Raw genomic sequence first — 23548 nt, 5'->3', positions numbered from 1 at the left:
TAAAACCAGCCTTCATGTTTACCATTAAAAGGCTAGGAAATGGAGAATTTGATATTAATACAGTGGTATGAGTTGGTTGCAATGAGAATTAAAACCAAAGACTTCAGGATTTATGTTACCAACAGTAAGAGACGACTTAATGTTGCTAAGCAGATGAACCACACATCTTATCTGCTTTAGAGAATTGTGGAGTAAGTGCATAAGAACAGGACTTGGCACACTTTCTTTGCTAATGGTGACATAGTAAGCACGTATGGCTTTGCAAGCCAAATGGGCTCTGTTACAACTGCTCAAGGCCGCTGCGGGACACAACAGAAGTTGAAACAATACATAAATGAGCGCAGCTGCGTTCCAACAAAACTTTCCTTACAAAAACAAGTGGACAGCAGGGGTAGGGTCAAGTCTGCGGGTCTATGGCACTGAGGACAGAACTGAGAGACATTTAAGAAGTGTATGAGCAAAAGCAACCATTACTTTCTTACAGAGCAAGAAAGGGTTCTGTTTGTGCCATTTTACTATTTTATCCAATAGACTTTTAGCTTATTATTATGAGTCTACTATGCAGATGAGGCAAAATATGTTTTGTTTGGCTATGAATTGCACTGCAATTTAAAAATAATGGTAAGAAAAAGTCCTAGCAATAGTTTCAAACAGCTGTTGTAGATTTTATGCATGCATTTAAAACAAGCTCTCTAGGATTGATACCAGGGCCCAAATCTGGAAATAAGAATAGAAAATGTAGTGTCCTATACTGAGGCCACCCTACTGTCTTCTCTATCAATTCAAGTAGAATCAGAAGCCAAGAGAGATGGTAAGGCTCCAGACACTTCATCTGTAGAGACAGAGACCCCTGCAAGAAGATGAGGCTGCTGGTAGAATGTGCTTTGTGGAGTTCAAACCATAGGAGATGACTAGAAAAGACCAACAATCTACAGTGACTCCCAGATAAGCAGAAGCATCTCACCCTTCCCTCCACACACTCTGCCAGGCCTGTCTATCCCAGGAGCCTGGAGGGATTAGGCCTGAAAGAGGTGCTGGAGGCAAATGTAGCTTAGGCCCATGCACTCCAAGGTCTACAGCAAGAGAAGGCTGAGAACCAAGTAACCCTCTCTATTTCAGGTCATTAAAGTCATAAAAGGCACCTCTAAATTGGGCAAAGGGAGTCTCTAGATATAAGACTGGTACTAGAAACCAGACAAACTGTTCTTCAAATCATGAACAGTTGTGAGAGCCATGATATCTGCCTAACAGGCTTATGCCTAACAGACAGGGGAAGTTGTTCTTGGCACAGCTGTAAGCAGTGAATGGAAAAAACGTATTTCACGTTTTAATTTCAATAAATGCAGACTTCTTTTCAATAAACTACTCATTTATCCAAAGGCATAGAATATATTCTGTATGTACGAGAAATGAAAATTTATGTTCATTGAAGCAATTTAATAGCAATGAGACATTAGCAGCAATCTAATGCCTAACAAAAGGTATAAGGTTGAATAAATTATGACATATCTATTACAAGATTATAAAACAGCTATTAAAAATCTTTGCAAGAATTTTTATGAAATAGGAAAGGGTTTAAGACATAGTGTTAAGGATACCAAACTCAGTATGTAACAGGAACATAGAAACCATAATAGTAGATTCTTGGAGAAAGGCAGTCATGAAGAGTGTGGAGATATTACCAGTGACTACAGGAGGTGTGAGTTATCTTTATATTCCTACCTACACTATTTTTCAAATACCCTTTTATGTATACATATTACCCCGATAAGCAATTGTCTTTCACTCAGTATTAAAAATTACAGAACCCAGGAGCTGCAGAGGTGGCTGAGCAGTTGAAAGCGCTTGTCTTTCAGAGGACCTTGGTTCCAAGCGTCCACGTAGCAGCTTCCATCCTCCCCTGCACTCACACAGACCCACTTCCTTTCTGTGCTTCGGAACACATATCTAGAAACAGAACTGCAAGTGAATATTCATTTAGCCGCTCAAGTAACCGACATATCGTTTGATGGTGACTGAAGAATTTCATGTTCTCACTAGAAATCTGTAAGAGCTTGTTTCTCCACATTTTCACCAACACTTATTTCATACACTTACACACACACTGACAACAGCTATCCTAAAGAGTGTAAACTGGCGTCCCACTGTGATTTTAACCAGTGCTTTCCTGATGGCTTGCTGCTGAATATGTCTTCTTTGTTTCTGATCATTTATATGTCTCCTCTGGAGGGACATGTATTTGAAGCTTGATTCACTTTAAAAGTTTTTATTATTTAGTGGCAAAATCCCCTCTATACTTTTTCAAGACAAGCATGTACATGGAGATTGCAAATACTGCCCCCTTTGCACTAAAATGATAGTGCCAAGTTTTAATTTTTATGAACTCCAATTTGCCTTCTTCTTGTTGTCTGTATTTTTAATGTCTTTATGTAACCTTTTGAAATTTATCTGAACATTTGTGTCTATCAAGAGATATAATTTTTATTGCTGAGTAGTGTCACACTGAATGACAGTGCCAGAGATGGGTTCAGTCCATCTAAACAGGACATGCATGGGTTATTTTGCAGTTACAGGCTGAGCACCCTAACCGTGGAGCTACACAGTTGGTCTAGAGCTTGACTACCACACACAAGGCTGTGAATATGACAGGAATCCCTTCCTTCCTCAGCTAGGCGTGGCAGTCCACTCCTGCAGCCCAGCACTCAGACGGTGGAGGCAGGAAAAAGAAACAGGACCTTATACACAATTCCAGATGCAAAGGTCTTTTGAGGTCACTTTGGGCTACACACAAAAGACTCTGTTTCAAAAACAGTAAAATAAAATAAAAATAAATTCTTAAATGCCCCCAAATCTTTTTTTCTTTTGAGACAGATGGGCACTCTTGAAGGGGCATGGACTCATCATGTGGCCGAGGATGGTCTTAGCCTCTCAAAGACTCTTACTGTACTGTCTCCTGAGTGCTAAGATTACAGATCATACACAATCATAACCAACTAAAAAATCTGAAACTTTGGAGCATCAAAATGAAGATGCTTTAAATACTGCATTTTGGAACATTCTAGATTTTCATGTTATGGAAACTCACCTAGGAAAGTCTCCAAATATTCCAAACTTGTTTTAAAAAAATAAAATAAACAGAAACTGCTAGTCATTAAGTTTTTCAGGTAAGGTATACTTGACTGACATGTAAACACCTATGTTCAGATATCTGAGAACTTGAGATTTAATTTCACTTTAGAAGGTTTATTTCTGCAGGTTAACTCCTGGGTACAACAGCTGGGCCACTTCCTATAAGCCAGTGTATGGTTAGCTCTGTAACACAGAAGCAAGTAACTGCCCTCGGCTGTGAGCCTAGGCGCAAAAGTTACCTCTCCACAACCCCGTGTTAACTTCCATGCAATGCTTCCTCCTTCCCTTCTGGGGCTCCACTGACAGGCAACTCTCATCTTCTGTCGTTGTCTCATGAAACCCTCCTTTTCTTTGTCTTTTCTGGGGGAAGGATCTATTTTCCAGACTAATTTCCATGACCTATCCTCAGGTTCTCGGACTCTTCCATCTGGAGTCCCCATTTTTATCTTCAGGAGTTTCTCATACAGCTTGGGGCTGCACTCATGTCCAGTGCCTGAACTCAGGCTCTGTGGAGACCTGGCCTGATACCAATGGCAGGAGACACAGCAGCCGGTGCTCCTCTTCACTCGGGGCTCCTCCAAAACTGCACACACACCAACACCATCCAGGCTTTCTCATAGCTACATTCCATGGGAATGGCAAAGCGTAAACTATAATTACACCATCCCACCTGCGACCTCCCAGACACACATGTATGTATTTAATATTTTACGGTTGGCAAATGTTTTCAGTAAAGGGCCGGATCATTTCAGTATCCATGCCTTTAATTTTAAGGGTCATATATGATTATTGCTTTTGAATTTGTTAAAAGACCACTTTTTAAATTTTATTTTTTAAATTATTTGTCAGTTTGTGTGTTCACGTGGCTACATGCATGTGAGTATGGGTGTCTTTGGAGACCAGAGCCCCTGGAGCTGGAGTTACTGGAGTTGTAAGTACCCACAGTGGGCGCTGGGACCTTGGGTGAATATAGCTGTCCCACAGTCTTAGCACCACACCCTGGAGATTCCCGTTCTGCTACCGACAAGCTCTATCTCCTATAGCTTACATTCTATCTTTATAATCTCTTCATTTATGACATAGACACTATACTACACAAAAAAATACTACAAGGAAAAGTCAACTAGCTGAAAAGAATGAGGGGAAAGAAGAAGATAGGAGATAAGCCATGAGTCAATGGCTGGCTCCCTTTCTCAGAGACATTTGATGGTATCTGACAAACAATACTCCTTCCTACCCACTAATTTAATTTATGGACCTAGTTACTGTAAAACAAACCTTCAAATTCCAAATCCTACAACATTCACACCTTGTTTAAGTGAACGCCATCCAACTTGTTCACTTTTCCTGTTCTAACGTGTTCCCTGTCCTGAGAGCTCACATTTCGACATCAAACCTGACTCTGTTTATGTCCCTACCTTGCACTTGTTGATTTTGTTACATTACACTACAGCTTTTATCAGATGCCAGGCTGAAAACATTCTTGCCTCAGGATATCTCACTATTATGGAAACAAGCAGAGTGATGCCCATGAACAGACCAAGTCTACAACTTCAAACATGTCTTTTACTTTAAAAAGAAAGCAAAAATAGCACATCAAAGGTGCTACCTCTATACTACACAGTTCAAAGCTCCTAATATATTTGAAACTCAGACAGGACATACTAGTCAAATCAGGGCTTGACATGCTCTGTGTAATCAGGGTTTAGTTGTTGGCCCTCTTTCTTCTTTCACAGAAAACAAGCTTAGGTTTGATTATTTATAAATACATTAAAAGCATATTCTTCATAATTTCACCCATTTCTATTAAAGTTTTTAGCAATTTATTCTTAAACATTCTAGAGTTTATGTACTAACTATATACCAATAAATTAAACACATGTAACTTTTAGAGTAAAAACACAATTGTATTCCTATTTTTAAAATACACACTTTCTTTTTGTTCTTTTTTGTTTGAGACCAAGTTTCAACTCTGTGACCTTGCCTGTGCAGAAACTTGTGATCCTCCTGGGGTTACAGGCATGCACTAGCATGCCCAGCTCAGGTAATTTCTTACTAATACTTTGTTTTCTGTCATAGACTTGAGTTCATGTGCAGGGGCATGTATGTGTACATACAGGCCTCTGTGTGGATGCAGGCAATGTTGGATGTTTCTTTTAACCATATTCCACCTCATTTTTTGAAACAGTTCCTTACTGAAATTGGTGAGATAAAGTGGCCAGAGCCCCAGGGTCCTCCAGTCTCCAGTCGCTGGCATGAGGATTACAGGCAAGTACCACTATGTCAGGCTTTTCACGGGGTAGTGGGGATCTGAACTCAGGCCTTCACACTTGTACAGAAAATGCTTACCAAGTGAGTTTTCTTCCAGACACCTGACTTAACTTGATTTAACTTAACTAGTCCACTAGCAGAACTCTGTCTAGTGATGTAAGAAAACTGTGGGGAAAGATTGACTTGCTACAAGAGTAAACAGGCATGGTGCTGCTGTAACCAAAGATGGTTAGGCTGCATGCCACCAAGAAGGCAAGGTCTACTGGCAACTGGGAAGTAATACAAACTGTATACTAGTATTTCCCACAAATTTAAGTCTTTTACATCTTTCTGACATGCTGTTGGACAACCTAAAAAGAGGAAACAGTATGGGGGTGGGGGAAGGTGAGTAGAGAAATAGTAAGAAAACAAAAAATTCAAAAGGTTATTAAGCTTGAAAAGAAAGACTGGGAGGAAGAAAGGTTAATCTGAAAATAAATATAAAAATGTATAAATTATAACAATTATATTTGATGTCACATAATTCTCAGAGTATCAGAGATGAGCAACTATCTTTTCTCTGGAAATGGAAAGAGAGTAAAGTTACTACAAATGTTCAAAATTCAAAGAGAGCCAGTATAAAGCTGGTCTGGATGCTTCACGATACACTATTAAGTTTGAGCCAAACCTCTGAGCCAGAGGATGAGGCTTTCTTATCAACTCTGGGAACCAAAGACAAGGAACAAGGGTAGAGGGAAAAGGAAGAGGAACCTCTCAGCATGCCCTACATTTGGGAATATGCACATAAGGACCACAGTCAGGGTTCATACAATCCATATACACGGGATATGCACATGATGATTATGGTTAGGAGTCACACATTCCAGAGATTTTTATCTATTTTGTTGATGAATTTACCTCTATAATATATATATCCGATATATAATGGGTATGTAATATGCAGTAAATTAATCTCTAAGTAACGACTAATACACAACCACTTAGTCATGTGCAAATATATATACAAATGCTCTGCATGCCATGTAAAGTCTGCTGTTGATCCCACAAGGGACAAAAGGCTTTCCTACTGAGAAAAATGAAGACCTTTACAATATATAAACTATTTGGGGACATATTCTAAATATTGCACTGCTATGTCAAAATAGTTCCTTACTTTGTGTTTTAACATCTCAGAATGTATGAGCATATCTCCTTTATGGATTCTGTCTTTTAACTTGTTCTACCACCCAGAAGAAACACTGTTTCTGAAACATCCCAACCCTTTTCTTCCTCAGAGCCTTCATACCTCCTGGGCCCTCTCCCAAGAACACCTTCTTTTCCCATACTGATTTTTTAAAAATCAATTTCCATATAAATGTCACCTCTAACCAAACCCATCTAAATAACATACCGTGTATGTGCACATATCACCACTACCACCACCACCACTTACTTCTTCTTCCTCTTCCTCCTCCTCTGCTGCAGCTTAAGCATGCACATACATGCATGCATGCATGCATACATACATACATACATATATACATACATACACATACTTTTATGTAGTATCTATAGTCTCAGCCACTTGAAGGCAAGCACTTTTGGGTTCACTCACTGTACTGTACCCTCGTCAGGAAGTTGTTAAAACTCAGGAGACGTCAAGGATAGGTGTGTGTGTGTGTGTGTGTGTGTGTGTGCTTTGTGGAGAGAAGGAGCAAACACTGAAGTGGCAAAGTATCACGTGGTGTCAGCCCATGAAGGGACACTAAAGAGATCCTTAGATGTGTACTAGTGCTGCTGCATTAGTAACCTAAGTCACTGCCACAGGATGAATGGGAGGACACAAGACACAACAGAGGGAGTGAGAGCAAAACACCAGGGAGTGAACAGAGCTCAGTTTGGACATACCATAATACCTGCTACTAACAGAAGCTATACTTTCTGTTACGTATCAACTTCTTCCTCAGATCAGCCCCAGGGGAAGGACTCTCTCTGCTCAGCTTTCCCCTTTGGAGGAGGAAAGACGGTAACTAGCGTTAAGGTTTTATAAAGCAACAGAGTCCAAGAAATGTATGAAGTTTTGTTCTACCTTGCCACCTGAAACGCTGTGAGTAGGAGTTAATTTCCAAGAACACAAGCAATCCCCAGGAGTCTAAGATAAGTGAAAAACATGAGTATTTTTGGTCTTATATGTTAGAAAACAGTACAGTGGAAAAACTTATTAAAAAATCCATTTGGGTGGAGATTCACATTTGTGAAGAATTTAAAGGCTGACTGTAATAAAAACAATATGGCCTTGGCATATAAACAGAGTAATAATACAAAATTGCAGACTAAAACATGAATATATATAACTATATATAACTTCTGCCATTTAATACTCCACAAAGATGCCAAATACATATACTGTAGAAAAGAAAGTATCTCCAACAATTTGTGTGGGGATGTCCACATGCAGAATTAAATTAGACCTATATCTATAACCTTGCACAAAAACTAACTCCACATGGATCAAAGGGCTGAAGCTGGAAATACTGAAATTAATGGAAGGAAATATAGGCAATGCCCTACATGATATAGGTATAGGAAAGGACTTTCTGAATAGGACCATCTTCCCTAGAGCCAAGGCCTAACAAATGACAAGCTGGACTTCATGAAACAAAGAAAGCATCTGAAACAGCTCTGAAGATCTTTGGAAACAATCAACCAGGTGAGAGGAAGCCCAAAGAACAGGAGAATATTCTTGCCAGCTATACATCTGACAGAGGATTAATACTCAGACTATATGAAAAAGCAAACAAAGCAAAAAACAAAAACAAAAAAAAACCCAAAAGTCAAAAAGTCAAAACTACAGATTTAAAAAAAAAAAAAAAAAAAAAAAAGGCCTTGGACCAAACTTAAGAGTTCTCAAAAGGAGGAAAAAATTGGCTAAGAAATATCTCAAAAACTGTTCATCCTTAGAAAATACCAATCAAAAAAGTTTGAGATTTCACCTTACTCCAATCCGAATGGCAAAGATCAACAGAACAGCCAGGAATGGTGGAGGGACAGGGGAACTCTCATTTAGTATTGGTGAAACTGCCAACTGGTAGTGACTCTGGAAGCAAGTGTGGAAAGCCCTCAAGAAGCTAACCGAGAATCTACTGCACGGCTCAGGCACACCACTCAAGAAGCTAACCACGAATCTACTGTATGGCTCAGGCACACCACTCCTTGACACATGCCCAGAGAAGTCGCCGTGCTGCTCTATAGACAACTGCTCAGCCATGTTTACTGTTTTTCTATTCACAACATCTAGAAATGGAAACAACCTAAATATATCCAACTAACAAACATCGAAAATGTGATTCACATGAACCATGAAATCCTATTCAGCTGTCAACTTTGCACTGGGCATGGAACTAGAAAAGTTCATACTGAGGCAGGTAACCCAGACCCAGAAAGACAAACGCCACATGCTCTCACGTGATGCTCCTACCTCCAAATCCGATGTGAATATACACTCAGATGTGAATAACTGCAGAAAGAGCCACTGAAGCAGGGAGCGCAACAGAAAAGGGAAATGCAGTGCACAAGCAAGCTGGGTGGGGACATGGGGAACTGGAGGGGGCAAATACTGAAGTGGGCTAATAACAAGAAGAGTGACTGAAGGTATCTTAATAAGTCATACCATTGATTATCTAAATCAGAGCATCTAACAAAGCCCTAACACCAGGAGGGAAGAGTCCCTTTTGAGTTGTTGGTCAGCATAGTCCAAGAGACTCCAAAACCAATCTGCTATTTATTACCCTTTTTGGCTCCCTGCCCGGATGTGAAAGGTCCGTCCCTATGGCTGAAGACACCACACACTTCACACACGGGGCCCAGGGGTGGAAATGATCTGGACACCTACGCCCTAAGGACTGGTTTTCACCATGTCAGGAGGCACCACGAAAGCTTCCAAGGGAGGGATACAGCCGATAGAGAGCCTTACCTCGCTATGACTTCTAGGAGCTGCCACAACCCTAAGGGAGCAGTAGTGGTATACATACCTTGGCAGTGACCAACAACTCTCTAGCAAGCTGGTCCTCTCAGCAAGCCTGGTAATGGAAACCTAGCCAAGTATCCAGTGCTGGCAAGGTCACGGGTCTTGGGAGAGAACATCCAGTCACCAATTGTCTAACCCAGCACATTCCCTGACTACATTCTAAATGTTTGTTCTTACACTCACAGAGAAGCAGAGTCTTCACCCCTTATTAAGGAAACTCCTCTCTGCAACAAATGGAGACCATGACAGAAACAGCTAACCAAAAAATAAAGTTGCTATGCTTATTACTTTTGTTTTGTTTTGGTTTTTGTTTTTCATTTTCTTCTTTTTAGAAACAAACTCTTGTTACACAGCCCAGACTGGCCTTAAATCCACAATCCTACTACCTCAGTCACTCTACTTTAAGGTCCACTGTGTTCAGATTCAACGGGATTAAAAAAGAAAAACTTTATTAGTAGTAGTATGGTGGGGGGCAGGGTGAGGGAGTTGTGTGCATACTTGTGGGCTCAGAGGACAACTTTGTAAAGTCAGTGCTCTCCTTCCACTTCTGGGGTTCTAAAGACTAAACTCAGGTCGCCAAGCTTGTATGTCAAACGCCATTACCCAGAGTCATCTCACTAACTCCAAATGGATTTTTTAAGCTATTAAAAGTACACATGGGACTCAGTAAGTTATTTAAAAGGGGAGGGGGGGAAGCACGAAGGTGAGAGGACCGTCTGGGATGAGAGGGGACCATCTGGGGTGAGAGGAGACCGTCTGGAGTGAGATGGGATGGATATAATTAACATGTCAAAGACTAAAGCACATTTTAACAGTATATGTGAATACTTTACTTCTGTAACTGAATCTGGTATCTTCTAAAAAAAGCAAAGGACCAGTTACTATTAATGATAAACTATCTGCCCATTATAAATGCAAGGCTTAACAAGTAAGTAATACACGGAACATCAAGAGTTTCTTTCCTTGTTAGTTGTGAGAATACTGAATGCCTGGTCTATTTTCTACAATGATATATAATAACTCTTAAGTAAATTTGAACTTTAATTGTGTAGCAAATTAACATTTGGCACACATGAAATTCAAGAAGGAAGACCAAAGTGTGGATACTTCATCCCTCCTTAGAATGGGGAACAAAATACCCATGTAAGGAGTTACAGAGACAAAGTTTGGAGCTGAGATGAAAGGATGGACCATCCAGAGACTGCCCCACCGGGGGGGGGGGGGGGGTGTCCATCTCATAATCAGCCACCAAACACAGACACTATTGCATATGCCAGCAAGATTTTGCTGAAAGTACCCTGAAACAACTGTCTCTTGTGAGGCTATGCCAGCGTCTGGCAAATACAGAAGTGGATGCTCACAATCATCTATTGGATGGAACACAGGGCCCCCAATGGAGGAGCTAGAGAAAGTACCCAAGAAGCTGAAGAGGTCTGCAACCTTACAGGTGGAACAACAATATGAACTAACCACCCCCAGAGCTCGTATCTCTAGCTGCACATGTAGCAGAAGATGGCCTACTCGGCCATCATTGGTAAGAGAGGCCCCTTGGTCTTGCAAACTTTATATGCCCCAGTACAGGGGAACACCAGGGCCAAGAAGTGGGAGTGGGTGGGTAGGGGAGCAGGGTTGGGGGAGAGTATAGGGGACTTTCGGGATAGCATCTGAAATGTAAAGGAAGAAAATATCTAATAAAAAATTGAAAAAAAACTTAAAAAAATTAACATTTGGGTATGATGAACTTGGTAGCTTTCTGACTGAGAAACAAAAGCATTAATTTAAAACATCTTTTATATGAGCTCTAGTTTTTTAAATATAAAATACAGAGTCATTTATTCTAGAGAGGCTAGAAAACTTTTTTTTTCTTACTTGTAGGTTTGTAGAGGTTCTGTGATTTTAGTTTTATCTTTTGAGATATATGATTCCTTGCATTTTTAAGAGAAAGGCACACATGAATTTAAACCTACATCAATCATGCATAACCTACCAAACTGACAAAAATGGTTAAGTTTGTTAATATCCAACAGCAATGAGAATAAGAACTATAAATTCATTGTTGTAGGAATTATATTAGTGTGCTCATTCCAAAATGAATACTATCTGGAATAATTATAACATTTTATGCACATTTTTTATACTTCAAGAAATTTATCTAAAGGTATATTTGGGAGATGTTGGCAACATTTGTTTGCAAGAATTTCATCATAGTGTCATCCATATAGCAAAAATTGGATACACCCAAAAGGCCACCAACATGAACTATTTACAGTACACAATGGAATATAACAAACAGGCATTGAAAGGTATATGGTATGGGTTGATCCCAGCACCACTAAGAATGAGGCAAATTTTATTTTCATCCATGCCAAGAAAATTACAGGTCAGCGTTGTCTGTCTGGCACAGTAGCATATGTAAATTAATTTTAAAGAGGTATTTATGTTTTATAGCTTGATATTTCTAGAAGGAGAAAAATTCACACGTGTCTATGGTGTGGGTCAGAATTTCCTATTGTTTCCCTACAGCATACTCCCTAAGGTCATGCTCTAAGACCTTCCCTTGAAATCTGATACCTTCATTTTTAACCAATTACACTTCATGCCAAGACAGAAATAGATGATGATCACAGGATAGCAATGTACGTGATTAAAACAAAATATTCCAACAATAGCTTGTTTTATCTTCATTATATTCAATAAATAAGTTGAGTGATATTTTTGCTGATATGAGGATTTGAGTTGATTCCATATACATACAAGTAAATACATGAATATGTAAGTTTTAGGTACAAATGATAGGAAAGATTCAAAAAGAAACTGGCTGGCTACAAAACCATTCACATAGTTCAAGGAATAATGGTTGAGTTTATAACACTAGCCTGTAAGAAAATAAAGACATAGAATTTAGCTGGTTATATTTACCACTTTGAGACAGAAGAAAAATGAGTTTAAACTACTCAAACTACGCTCCACATGAAAGTACTAAACCTGGCTCTTGGAGCGTAAAACCAGCCAGCACAGGACTAAAGAGATAGGTGAGCAGCTTGGAGCAGTTCCCATTCTTGTAGAGTATCTACCTGAATATGGTCCCCACACAGTGGGTCATAACTGCCTGTAACTTCAGTTCCAGGGCCTCTGGCATCCTCTTCTGATCCCTGCAGGTTCTTTCACGAATACATTAAGTACACAGACATACACTCAGGCACATACACACATACAACAAGGTTTTTAAAAGATTTTTCTTTTTTTAAAAATTTATGTGGATGTGTGTGTGTGGATATATGTGCAGATGCCCAAGGACACATACTCTTAAGTATATAGTTTTGACATACATTTACATTCCTGGAACCACCACTAGTCAGGATAATTAATCACTTCTAATATTCATTATGCTGCTTTGCAATTCCTACTTCCTGTTCCTCTCCGCCTTTGTCTTGTCCAAGGTAACCACTATTTGTCTTTCTATCAATATAAATTAGCTAACATTTGCTAGAATTTTATACAAATGGAATAGTACTATATATACCCCCCTGCTGGCTTCTTTCACTCAGCATACATTAGCATATATGGAGTTTATTTATTACTTTTGTTTATATGGATCCTGTGATGGATATTTAAAATGTTTCCAACTAAAGATTATTATAAATATCAACATATGTTTTGGTTTTGTTTGAACATATGTTTTCATTTCTCCTGAATACATGGCTAAAACTGGAATAGCAGAACTGGGCAGAAAAAGGAAGTTCGGCTTCTTTACAAATTACCAAATTGCTTGTCAAGGAGGTTGCATCATTTAAAAAACTGAATTTTCTCATAGTGTGTGCATGGTCCAGTCCTCTATGTCCTCACCAATCCTTGGTAAAGGTAGGGGGAGTAGTTTTAGCCGTCCAGTAGATATGCAATGATAATTCTCTATGTTTTAGTTTACATTGACCCAATGACTAAAGATGCTGATGATCATCTTGTTTTGTTTGTCATCTGTCCTCTCTCTTGTTAAGTGTTCAAATTCTGCCAATGCAAAAATACTGGGTAGTTTATCAAGCTTAGAAAGCGTTTTTATGTACTTAGGATATACCAGACGTGATTTGCACATTTTTTTTTTCCCTCCATAATCTGTGAATTGTCTTTGCACTGTCTTTTCAGGATCTGGAGCTCGCCTACACAGACCCACCTACCAACTCTTTCTCTGAGTAACGCTTTTGTTGTCACATCTTAAAAAGATTCACTCCATAACCCAACTTTCCAAAACTTCTAAAGTAATCAATTTTAGGACTCACATTTAAGGGTTTGCATATAACGTTTTACACACATTGCGAGTTATATGTGCTTTGACATGAGGGTTGCTGTTGACTTGCTGCAGACAAATATTGAACAGTTTTGGTGACACTGTGGTTTATCCACTCAGTGTTATTAAGTGACTAAAAGTCAGTTCTTCACACACATCTATGTTTTCTGGCTCTCTATTTTTTCCATTGTTTTATTTCTTGACATCAATATCGTAATGTCAAAAGAACTTTATTAAAATATTTTTATTTCTTTATTATTTGAGACATTATCATTCTGTAGCCTGGCTGGTCTGAAATTCACAAAGGTCCTCTATGTCCTCCTGGGTGCTAGGATTAAAGACATGTACCGGGGCTGGTGAGATGGCTCAGTGGGTAAGAGCACCCGACTGCTCTTCCGAAGGTCCAGAGTTCAAATCCCAGCAACCACATGGTGGCTCACAACCATCCGCAACAAGATCTGGCACCCTCTTCTGGAATGTCTGAAGACAGCTACAGTGTACTTACATATAATAAATAAATAAATCTTTAAAAAAAAAAAAAAAAAAGACATGTACCATCATAACCAACAAGTTTTGCTAATCTTCAACTTTGTTCTTATTCCAAGTTGTTCTATTTTAGGTCCTTTGCATTTCTGTGTGTGCACATGAGTAGCATGTGATATGTATCCACATGTACATACAAGCTGTGTGCATGCATATGGAGGGCAGAAGTTGATGTTGGGTGGCTTCCTCAATCATTCTCCCTCTTATATTTTGATACAAGAGCTCTCACTGAAACTAGAGCTCACCCATTTGACAAGGCTCTGGGGATCTTCCTGTCTCTGCTTCCAAAACACTGGGAGAACAGATACATGCCCCCATGCCTATCTATCTACGTGGAGCCTGGGATTCAAACTCAGGTCCTGCGCTATGCAATAAGCACTCTGCTCTCCCCACTGAGCCACCTCCCTGATGACAGTCTTTTGTATGTCTGTATGAATTTTGTAATTAGCTAACTTTTTAAAAGTTGACTGGAGCTTTGAGAGTGTAACCAGTCAAGCAACCTTCTCTTTAGGAGAACTGGTACTGCAAATTCATTCTACAGTTTCACAAAGTCCACCTCACCATATATTTCATTCATAGTTGAGTCAATTTCACTCAACTATGTTTTGATCTTTTCAGTATATGGACTGCTCACATCTCTTCTTCCTAAGTATTCCTTTTGAAATTATAAGTCAAATTCTATATTATTTTTTTTTTTAGTTTAGAATGTTACTGTTATATAGAAACACAGTTGAGTTTTATACCTTGAATTAGTATCTTCAGTGATATAACACTGCTTTCTTTGTGTTACTAGCTTGATCACACATATCATCTGTAAATAATGCGTAGTCACACTTTCTATCCTAGACGACTTTAACTCTGTTCCTTACTTTACCGCACTGCTATAATCAGCAGTGTTCAACAGGGAATGCTGTACAAAAAGCATGATATCAGCTGTGGGTTTTTCTGTGATATCCTTTATGAAATTAAGGAGAATAGGCTAGGCATTAGGACCTGAGTTTGGTTCTCAGCACCCACACTGGGCTTACAACTAACTATCTATAACACCACCTCCAGTGGGACCTGACGCCTCTAGGTCCTGTAGGCACCTGCACTCATGTGCACATACCCCTACACATAATACATGTAATTAAGAATAAAAATAAAATCATTTTTAAAACAAGAAAATTAAGGGCACTGACATGTTAGTGGGGAGGTTGTAGGATTGAGCACAGGACCTTGTTGGAGGATAAGCATGCATCCTACCACTAACTGCACACTGCGCTCTAGGGGATTTCTATCCCTAATGGGCTGAGACTGTTGAACCAGCAATTTCATTCTAGAGTCTTTGAAAATGACTTTGGGGTTCCAGCTCATTAACATAGTAAAGTATAATAACTATTAAATGTTAATCCAACCTTGAATTCCTAAAATAACTATTTGGTCTCTGAAGAATAATTTAAACAGGGTTAGTCCCCTCCAAAACTCAACACTGAAATTTGACTGCCCCTGTGGCAGTGTTGGATGCTGGGTCCCATGCAGTTGCTCAGTTAAGAGAGGTAATTGTTTTACAGGAGTAGATTCACTCTCCAGGCCAGGCACCTTCTTTCTCATGCCTTGCCTCTTCAGCCCAGGCGGCATACCCTTCCATTCTTCTGATGAGATATGACAAAGCAGGAAGCTCTCACCACATACAGCACATTGCACTTGCATCTGCCACCTCCAGAAGAATCTTATGCTGACATAATCTCGGTTTTGTATATCACCCAGTCTCAGGCATTCTCCGAAAAAGAAAATGGATTTAGGCAGCCAAAATACTTGTTAGAAGTAGGTTAAATTTTTTAGATCTATATACATAGATGATATTGCACTATAGGTTTTTTTGTCTACATAGTTTTCTTTGTGTAGTTTTGATTTCAAGGTACTTCTCAGTGTTTCAGATGGGAAGGTAAATCATGTCTTTGTTACTCCATCTTAGACAAAATATCTGCTACACAGCTATTGTCATTATCACATCTACCCCTCCTACCCAAATAGTACCTACCATTACTGTCATTCCACAGATGAAGACACAGTTAACAGGGGAAACAGAAGCCCAGGATGCCACAAGAAACAGTTGTTACTGTTTCAAAAGCCTGAAATTAAATTTTAACCATAACAAAATCCACTTCACTAGTCTTCCCCTATAGTCAAGCACTTCAGTAGTATTTAGCAGATTTTCTTTATACACATAAACATCTCTTTTAAAACCATGACAAAATGTCTGCAGAAGGGACATATAGTGTGATCAGGGCCCATACTTATCACTGTGATATCTGTTAAAGAAAAAGACTCTGTGCTTTCTTACACTTTAGGACCTATAACTACAGAACACACTGGAAATATACCTTAAGAAAAAGAAAATTTAATCCAGCTAAGAAGAGTTTCATAAGGATATTCTATGATCCTCAGAGACAAAATATAAGAGTAATGATAAATATTACCATTTTAAAATTGTATCTTACCCAGAGAAATACACTATGAAACAGACATTACTGTTCTATACAGACACTGACATTTGGACCACAACACTGAGAACCTCGCCTAAAATCTGCCTCCCCCTACACAGGCTGGCAACTATCAGACAAGCCTCTGCAGCTCCAGAGGAAGCTCTGCAGTTTTGCATTTGGGCTTTTGTTTGTTTGTGTTTGGATGACAACACTGTCAACATTAAGAAACAAGACTCTCTGCCAAGGGCCTTTGGAAACAAGGAAATTTCAACATCAGAGTCTAGCAGAGATCTTGAGGATAATGTGACAAGTGGGACTTACCAATGAGATCTGCTCTGCTTCCTTTCTAAGGCAAGGGTTCCCATAGGTAAACCAGCACAGTGCTTTGTCTGACTTCTAATAATCTACAGTGAATGTGGTTCAGTTGGCTCGGACTACCAACTATTGGCAATGATGTGAAACTCCTCTTAAGAGTAAAACAAGAAAGAAAAGAATCCTAATAGTTATTTCAATTATTTTAATTCTGGGAGCAGAGTAACTGAGCGTACCTGCTCTAAGACATTGCTAATGGTCAAATACCTACCCATTTCCCCTCATTTTAGCTATGGGACTGTGAAAGTTTGCAGCCTTGTAGCCTTGTGTACTTCCAGCTATAAAATGGAGCTGGTGGGTTTACCTCTTCTGTGTCTGAGTTCTATCTGATACACAGACAACACATTCCTGTGCTTGAGGCTCAGGTCAGGAACCATTGTGGAAGGTAGGGTAGAAAGATTGTAAGAGGCAAAGGAACAGGAAGTTTGCTGTGGAATCATGTCTGCTAGAAACATCAGAGAAGTCACACCCACAAAGTCTCACCAATATAGCTGCCTAAACATGACCTGAAATAGGATGATGTCAATAGACTTGCTAGTGTGGAATGGGAAAAGCTCACGAGGACTCAACACTATACAGAACTAGAGACAGCTCATGTTGAGGGGGAGAGAAACAGTCTTCCTCAGAGAAGAGTCTTCCAACTGCTTAGTCCTGAAAACATATTCATACAAGTAACATTATATGAGCCAAGCAGATTGTATTTATATATTTAGGAATATATACACACTCACGTTCATGCGCATATGTCACACACACTCACCAATTAAAGAAAAAGAGGCCATGAATTTGGAAGAGAGCAGTGGGTTGGGGAGCAATAGGCCCTTGAGAGAAGAAAAGGAAGGGGAAAATAATGTAATTGCAAAATAATCTCAAAATATTGAAAAATTATTAGAAGTAAAACACAACAAAGAGATTTAACAAACAAGATCATTTAGAGCACAAGACACTTGGATGGCATTGTTTAAATTTTGTTATCAATAACTTACTACTATTCCTATAGTTATAAATAGGGAAAAGTTACATAAATAATTTTTGGAGACTTTTCAGTACAAAGAACAACTGCAAATAACATAATAACTTTAATGTTTCCCAATGCTTATTTAGTTAAAAACCTGGTTCTATAATTCTAACACACCTATATTAATGTTCTAAAAACGGTATTAGAAACTGACATCAAGTATGTTCTGTAGGTGTGCAAGTAACTGTAAAATACCAACAGGAAGAAGCAATCAGACACAATTTATTGAAATAAGGCAGACAAGTCAACTGTACAATACTAAGTACATAGTCTGTGCTCAGCAGTATACAATGTTCTTCTCAGGATCCAAGTCTTTCAACTCTTCAAAGACTTAAAACATTATATGATTTTTTAAAAAGTACATGTTAGAATCTTACAATCTTTCTACCCTACCTTGCACAATGGTTCCTGAGCCTCAAGTACAGGAATGTGTTGTCTGTATATCAGATAGAACTCATACAAAGAAGAGGTAAACCCACCACCTCCATTTTATAGCTGGAAGTACACAAGGCTACAAGGCTGCATGTTAAGCAAATCAAGTATATGTCAGTGAGCAGGACATAACACAGGAAGAAATTATTTAAAAATTTTTTGTACATTTATTGTGTGTTTCTGTGTATACTCATGAACACGGGCTGGAGAGATGGCTCAGAGGTTAAGAGCACTGACTGCTCTTCCAGAGGTCCTGAGTTCAATTCCCAGCAACTACATGGTGGCTCACAACCATTTGTAGTGAGGATCTGATGCCCTTTTCTGGTGTGTCTGAAGATGGTGACAGTGTGCCCACATACACAAAATAAATAAATAATAAAAAAAATTAAAAATTAAAAAAATATGAACACACCTGTGCATGTCTGTCTGTAGCTGTGCTCTGGAGGGCAGAGGTGCTTACAGTTGGTTCTCCCCAGAAGGAAGTAACTCCCAAGCACCACTAAACCCGGTGAGCTCCACTGAGGAAGAAGGTTCTTTATGTGCCTATTTGATGCTGGTTTCAAAGGGAAGTTCAAGAGTCCGTCATGCCACTTACGGGGCATCTGCACAAGAGATGCAGCTGTAACTTACTGTTGCTATTTTGGTGCTGAGGAAGTTCTGCCTTTCTTCATCTACCATAATTTCATGTGCAGTTTTAAATAATTCAAGCATTTTGGGGATGTCACGACCAATGGAATCTGGTTAGAAAAATCAGAAAAATCTAAAATTATTACATGATTTAAACAAGTAGCAAAAACTAATGACTGAAATAAACATGAATCCCAAGTGAAGAAACAGTGAATAAGCTGTGGCAGACAGATGTCAGAGTGCTCACTATGGTCCCCACTTCTAGTTCATGGCTTTGGCTGCTCTTCTCCCACTGGGTATGGATGAGGCCTGCAACTTGCCTTCTAACCAAGAGTCAGAATGATATGTACATAAAGTTGCATTATATACCCCAGCAATGCCTGTCTCAGAGGAGACAGTTCCTTATTGTCTCTGAAGAAGCTATAAGGCTGTGTGCTAACGTACAGAGTGGACGACAGACCAAGGAACTCCAAATCCTGCAAGAATAATTGAAGCCTCAGCCCAGCAGCCTGCAAAGAACAGACTTCTGTCACCAAGCATGTGAGTCTAGAAGTAGATTCTCAGTCATACTGGAAGGAGAGAGCCAAGTCCAGAGTTCCCTCTGCCCTCCACACATACACATATGCATCTCCCATGACCTCTACACATACGGAAGGAGAAAGTCTACTCTAGAGTTCCCTCTGCCCTCTACACATACACATGTGCCTCCCTTCTATAATGTACGCATACACACAAACATGATGAAAAAAGGAGTTTTAGTATGAAATATTAGTGTAAATGTATACCATAATTATCTTGAAGCTTTTAAATTTTTTTACTGAAAAATCAGGTAATTTTCATACAACATATTTTAATCCATGTTTCCCCTCCCCAGATCCTCCACACCTCCTCACCTTTCCAACTGCCCTTCCTCCCTCCCTCCCTTTCTCCCTCCCTCAATCTCCATCTCTCTCTCTCTCTCTCTCTCTCTAACAAACATGCAAATAAAAAAGACAAACAAGAATTAAAAACAGAAATAACAAAAATGTACCAAAAAAGAAAGAAAGAGCAGGAGAAACATGCACTTGCAGGCAGATACACACACATACACACAGAACCATCTAATTTGGATATATACAAGCCCTGTGCATGCTGCCACAGTATATAGAAGACACTGTTTTTTTGGTATCATTCATCCCCTATGGCTCTTAAAATCTTTCTGCCTCCTCCTCTGCATAATTCCAGAACCGTGAGTGGAGCATTTCACTGACACACCACTTAGAACTGAGTGCTCCAATGTCTCTCACTCTCTGCACACTGGCCAGTTATGGGTCTCTGTATTAGTTTCCATCTCCTGCTGGAGACACTGTCTCTGATGATGGCTGAATGAGACACTAATTTGTGGGTAGAACAGAATATTGTTAAGAGTCATTTTATTTAATTCTTTCTGATTCTGTTCATATATTTTGGGGCTCTGTCTATAAATGAGTATGTTCTTTTATTATTATAGATTATCCAACTTTTCTCCAGTATCTGTTCTCATTTTAAAGATCTATTTTGTCTGGCATTAGCATAGCCAATGGCATTCTCTTACTCTTACTTGTTTTCATGGCTTATAACTATTTAGTTTATTTGTGTATTCAAAGTGTTTATTCTGCAGACACTGTACAAAGAGCCTGCTTTCTCCCTATCTCATGCATTGCATTTTGGTTGGAGTATGCAGTCCATTCCCAACTTATGTGTTTTCTACTGTCTCACCGTGTTTGCTCCTCTGCTCCTCCTATACAGCCATTTTTTGCCTCTTTTATCCCACTATTTAGATTTAAGCTATGTGCCTTTTAACCATTCACCTTGTCTGAAATCTCAAACTACTTCATGTTAATATGAATATGTACCAGGTAATCTTTTCCTTGGTCATCTGTACTTTGTGTGGTGCGTGTCATGCTAAAACCTGGTTAACTTCCTGTATATTTGTATTTAGAACAATATCCTCTATGCTACTTATGACCAAAACTAGAGAATCATCCCAGATCGCTTAACACTTCATATTTAATGAGCAATTGTTCTTGTCTACCTCTTCAGCATTCCTCAGAAGCTTCTCCTTCTGTCTTCACTACCATTGCACATGTGTCCTTTCCTCTTTTATCTGGACTACTACAACAGTCTGCACAATGTTCTCCGTGGAGGTTTCTACATCCTTATGTCCGTCCCATGACTTACATGCCCCCAGAGTATTCATTCCAATAAGAAAGCCATATCTCATGGTTCTGAACACAGTTTTCAGTGGGTCCCCTCTACATGGAGGATAAAATCTAATCCTTGTGGAATGGTAAAGAAAGAATACACCCACTCTTGCTTGACTTCTCTACATTAAAGAAGCCATTGTTTCTGCCTAGAATGTAGTCCACACATTAGGAAAAGAAATACCTATTTATGATTAGCCTCTCAACCTCTATCTTCTTTACATAATTTGATTCTAAGAAGTAGTTACTCATCCCCATAAATATGTTGTATATTTCCCAGTACCCACGGCACTTTAATGCTTAAGTTTATTCTTCTGTCATTTCTATCGATGTGTATTTTCTTAAAAATGTGAACTGACCTTTAATCTTTCAACTTTCAGAACATAGTTGACACTCAATAATTACACACTTATTTAACAAGCAGGTCATAACTACAGAAGTGACATATGGATCCATGTATAAGTTCCCATAAAGCAATCGAGCAAATGAATCTTAGGAAAGTGGTCTACACTTAGTATGAATTTTTTGTATATCTAATTTGTTCTAAACTCTGCTTACATTATCAAAAAAAATATTGGGCATTTGCTATCATGAAACATACTTTGCAGATAAGAATTACTGATTCTCAGTGATTTGCTGTCTCCATTTCCTTGTTACAATGTTCACTTAAGGTCACGATAAGGTATAAAGTCAAGGCTGGGAGATGTATGCTCTCTATTATTCTATCCAACCATCAGGTTGCTGAGCTTCGAATCATCTACCAACACCCACTTGCTCTCGCTTTCTTTTCTGTGTTTTACTCTCTTCTCCTCTCCTCCTCGCCTTTCTCTCCCTCCAATGTTCTCTACCATTTCCAAGTAAGAGTCAGTTCTTCTCCCTAAAATAACTTCTTTTTTCCCTTCTCTAAAGAAAACAAAGAAACAAGGAAGTAAACAAGCAAGGAAGGAAGGAAGGAAGGAAGGGAAAAAGCTAGGAAAGAAGGGAGGAAGGAAGGAAGTGAGCTAGAATTAAATTGTGAAAACTAAGAACTGACATTTGGATTTGGGAAAACAAGATCAGTGACTACAGCTGGGAGCACTGTTTCAGGTAACTGTGAGAGCGGTGGCTGTAACGAAGTGGAGGAAATCACTTACTGAGGGCATCTACGTTTAAAGACTGGTGTAAAGACAAAGAACTAAGACCATCCAGCAAGGGCAGCTCGCTCACACAAAGGCCTGAATGGCAGGTGAGTGCTCTCTGTCTGACTAGACAAATCTGGGGTGATGAAGTGCTGAAGTTAACTGCATAAAGTACAATTGCTAATTCCATGACATCAAAGGCTTTCCCTTGGTGTTCAAAGTCATCACCATATCCAGTTAGGCCCACACCAGATGTTCAATTAGCATAGACACAATTATTTTTTAAAGTGTATAAATTATACTTAATCCATGGTTCAGCCAAGTTATTAACTCTGTATCTTCCTTCAACTGAATCCTGCATTAAATGGTCATTAATTGTACAAACATTTTAGAGTTGACTATCCTGGGCCAGATACTATTCTAGGCCACAAGACAATAGCAACAGATAAAATTAAGGTATCTTTACTCTAATAGTAAGACTTGAACACATATTACAGGCAGACACAAAACAAACGAACAAACAAACAAACCCAAGACCCAAGAAAGTAAAGAATTTGTCATGTGCATGTGTGAAAAACAGCACAGCAGTCTCTAGAGTTGAAATAACGAAAACGAACTTCACAGGAGTGTTATCCATAAAACACTCATAATTCATCCACTATTATTGCAGTACCTACTTGTTCATGGATTCTTTCACAGATGACTAGTTTTTAAATTAGCACAGGGGGAGTAGGGAGTAGAAACTCTTTTGTATTTTTCCTCATATAACCTAAGAGTCCAACTTCAGTGACAGAAGTGATACTTGGGAACATGAAACATTCTTTCAAGTCCTGAAGAGTACTTAAAGGTTTTGCCATTTTAGCATTTATAAGTGTTACCCATGCGAAAGCAGTCAGCTTTTATAAGGTGACATATCATGGCTCAAAAACCTAAGGTGGAGAGAGTGACTGAGGAAGACACCAGACATCTACCTCTGGCTTCCACATGCATGCACACATATGTACTCATACACCTCAGTATATGCACACATGAACACACACACATCACACTAAAGGAAACA

General features: G+C 39.1%; 1 protein-coding gene across 3 annotated transcripts in view; it reads right to left on the bottom strand.

Moving 5' to 3' along the window:
* Positions 1-23548, bottom strand: part of Mrpl1 (mitochondrial ribosomal protein L1) — a 56126-nt gene that overhangs the window by 5731 nt on the left and 26847 nt on the right. For all 3 annotated transcript variants that reach the window (XM_021162828.3, XM_021162829.3, XM_029477417.2), the window contains one exon: positions 19152-19258. In XM_021162828.3, coding sequence (XP_021018487.1) covers positions 19152-19258 — 107 coding nt within the window. The remainder of the gene's footprint in view (positions 1-19151; positions 19259-23548) is intronic.

This window comes from Mus caroli, unplaced genomic scaffold, assembly GCF_978045245.1.
Source record: "Mus caroli unplaced genomic scaffold, Mus_caroli_1 scaffold_4, whole genome shotgun sequence".
NCBI lineage: Eukaryota > Metazoa > Chordata > Mammalia > Rodentia > Muridae > Mus > Mus caroli.
The sequence above is the reverse complement of the archived record's forward strand: the minus strand, read 5'-3'. Positions and strand labels throughout refer to the sequence as shown.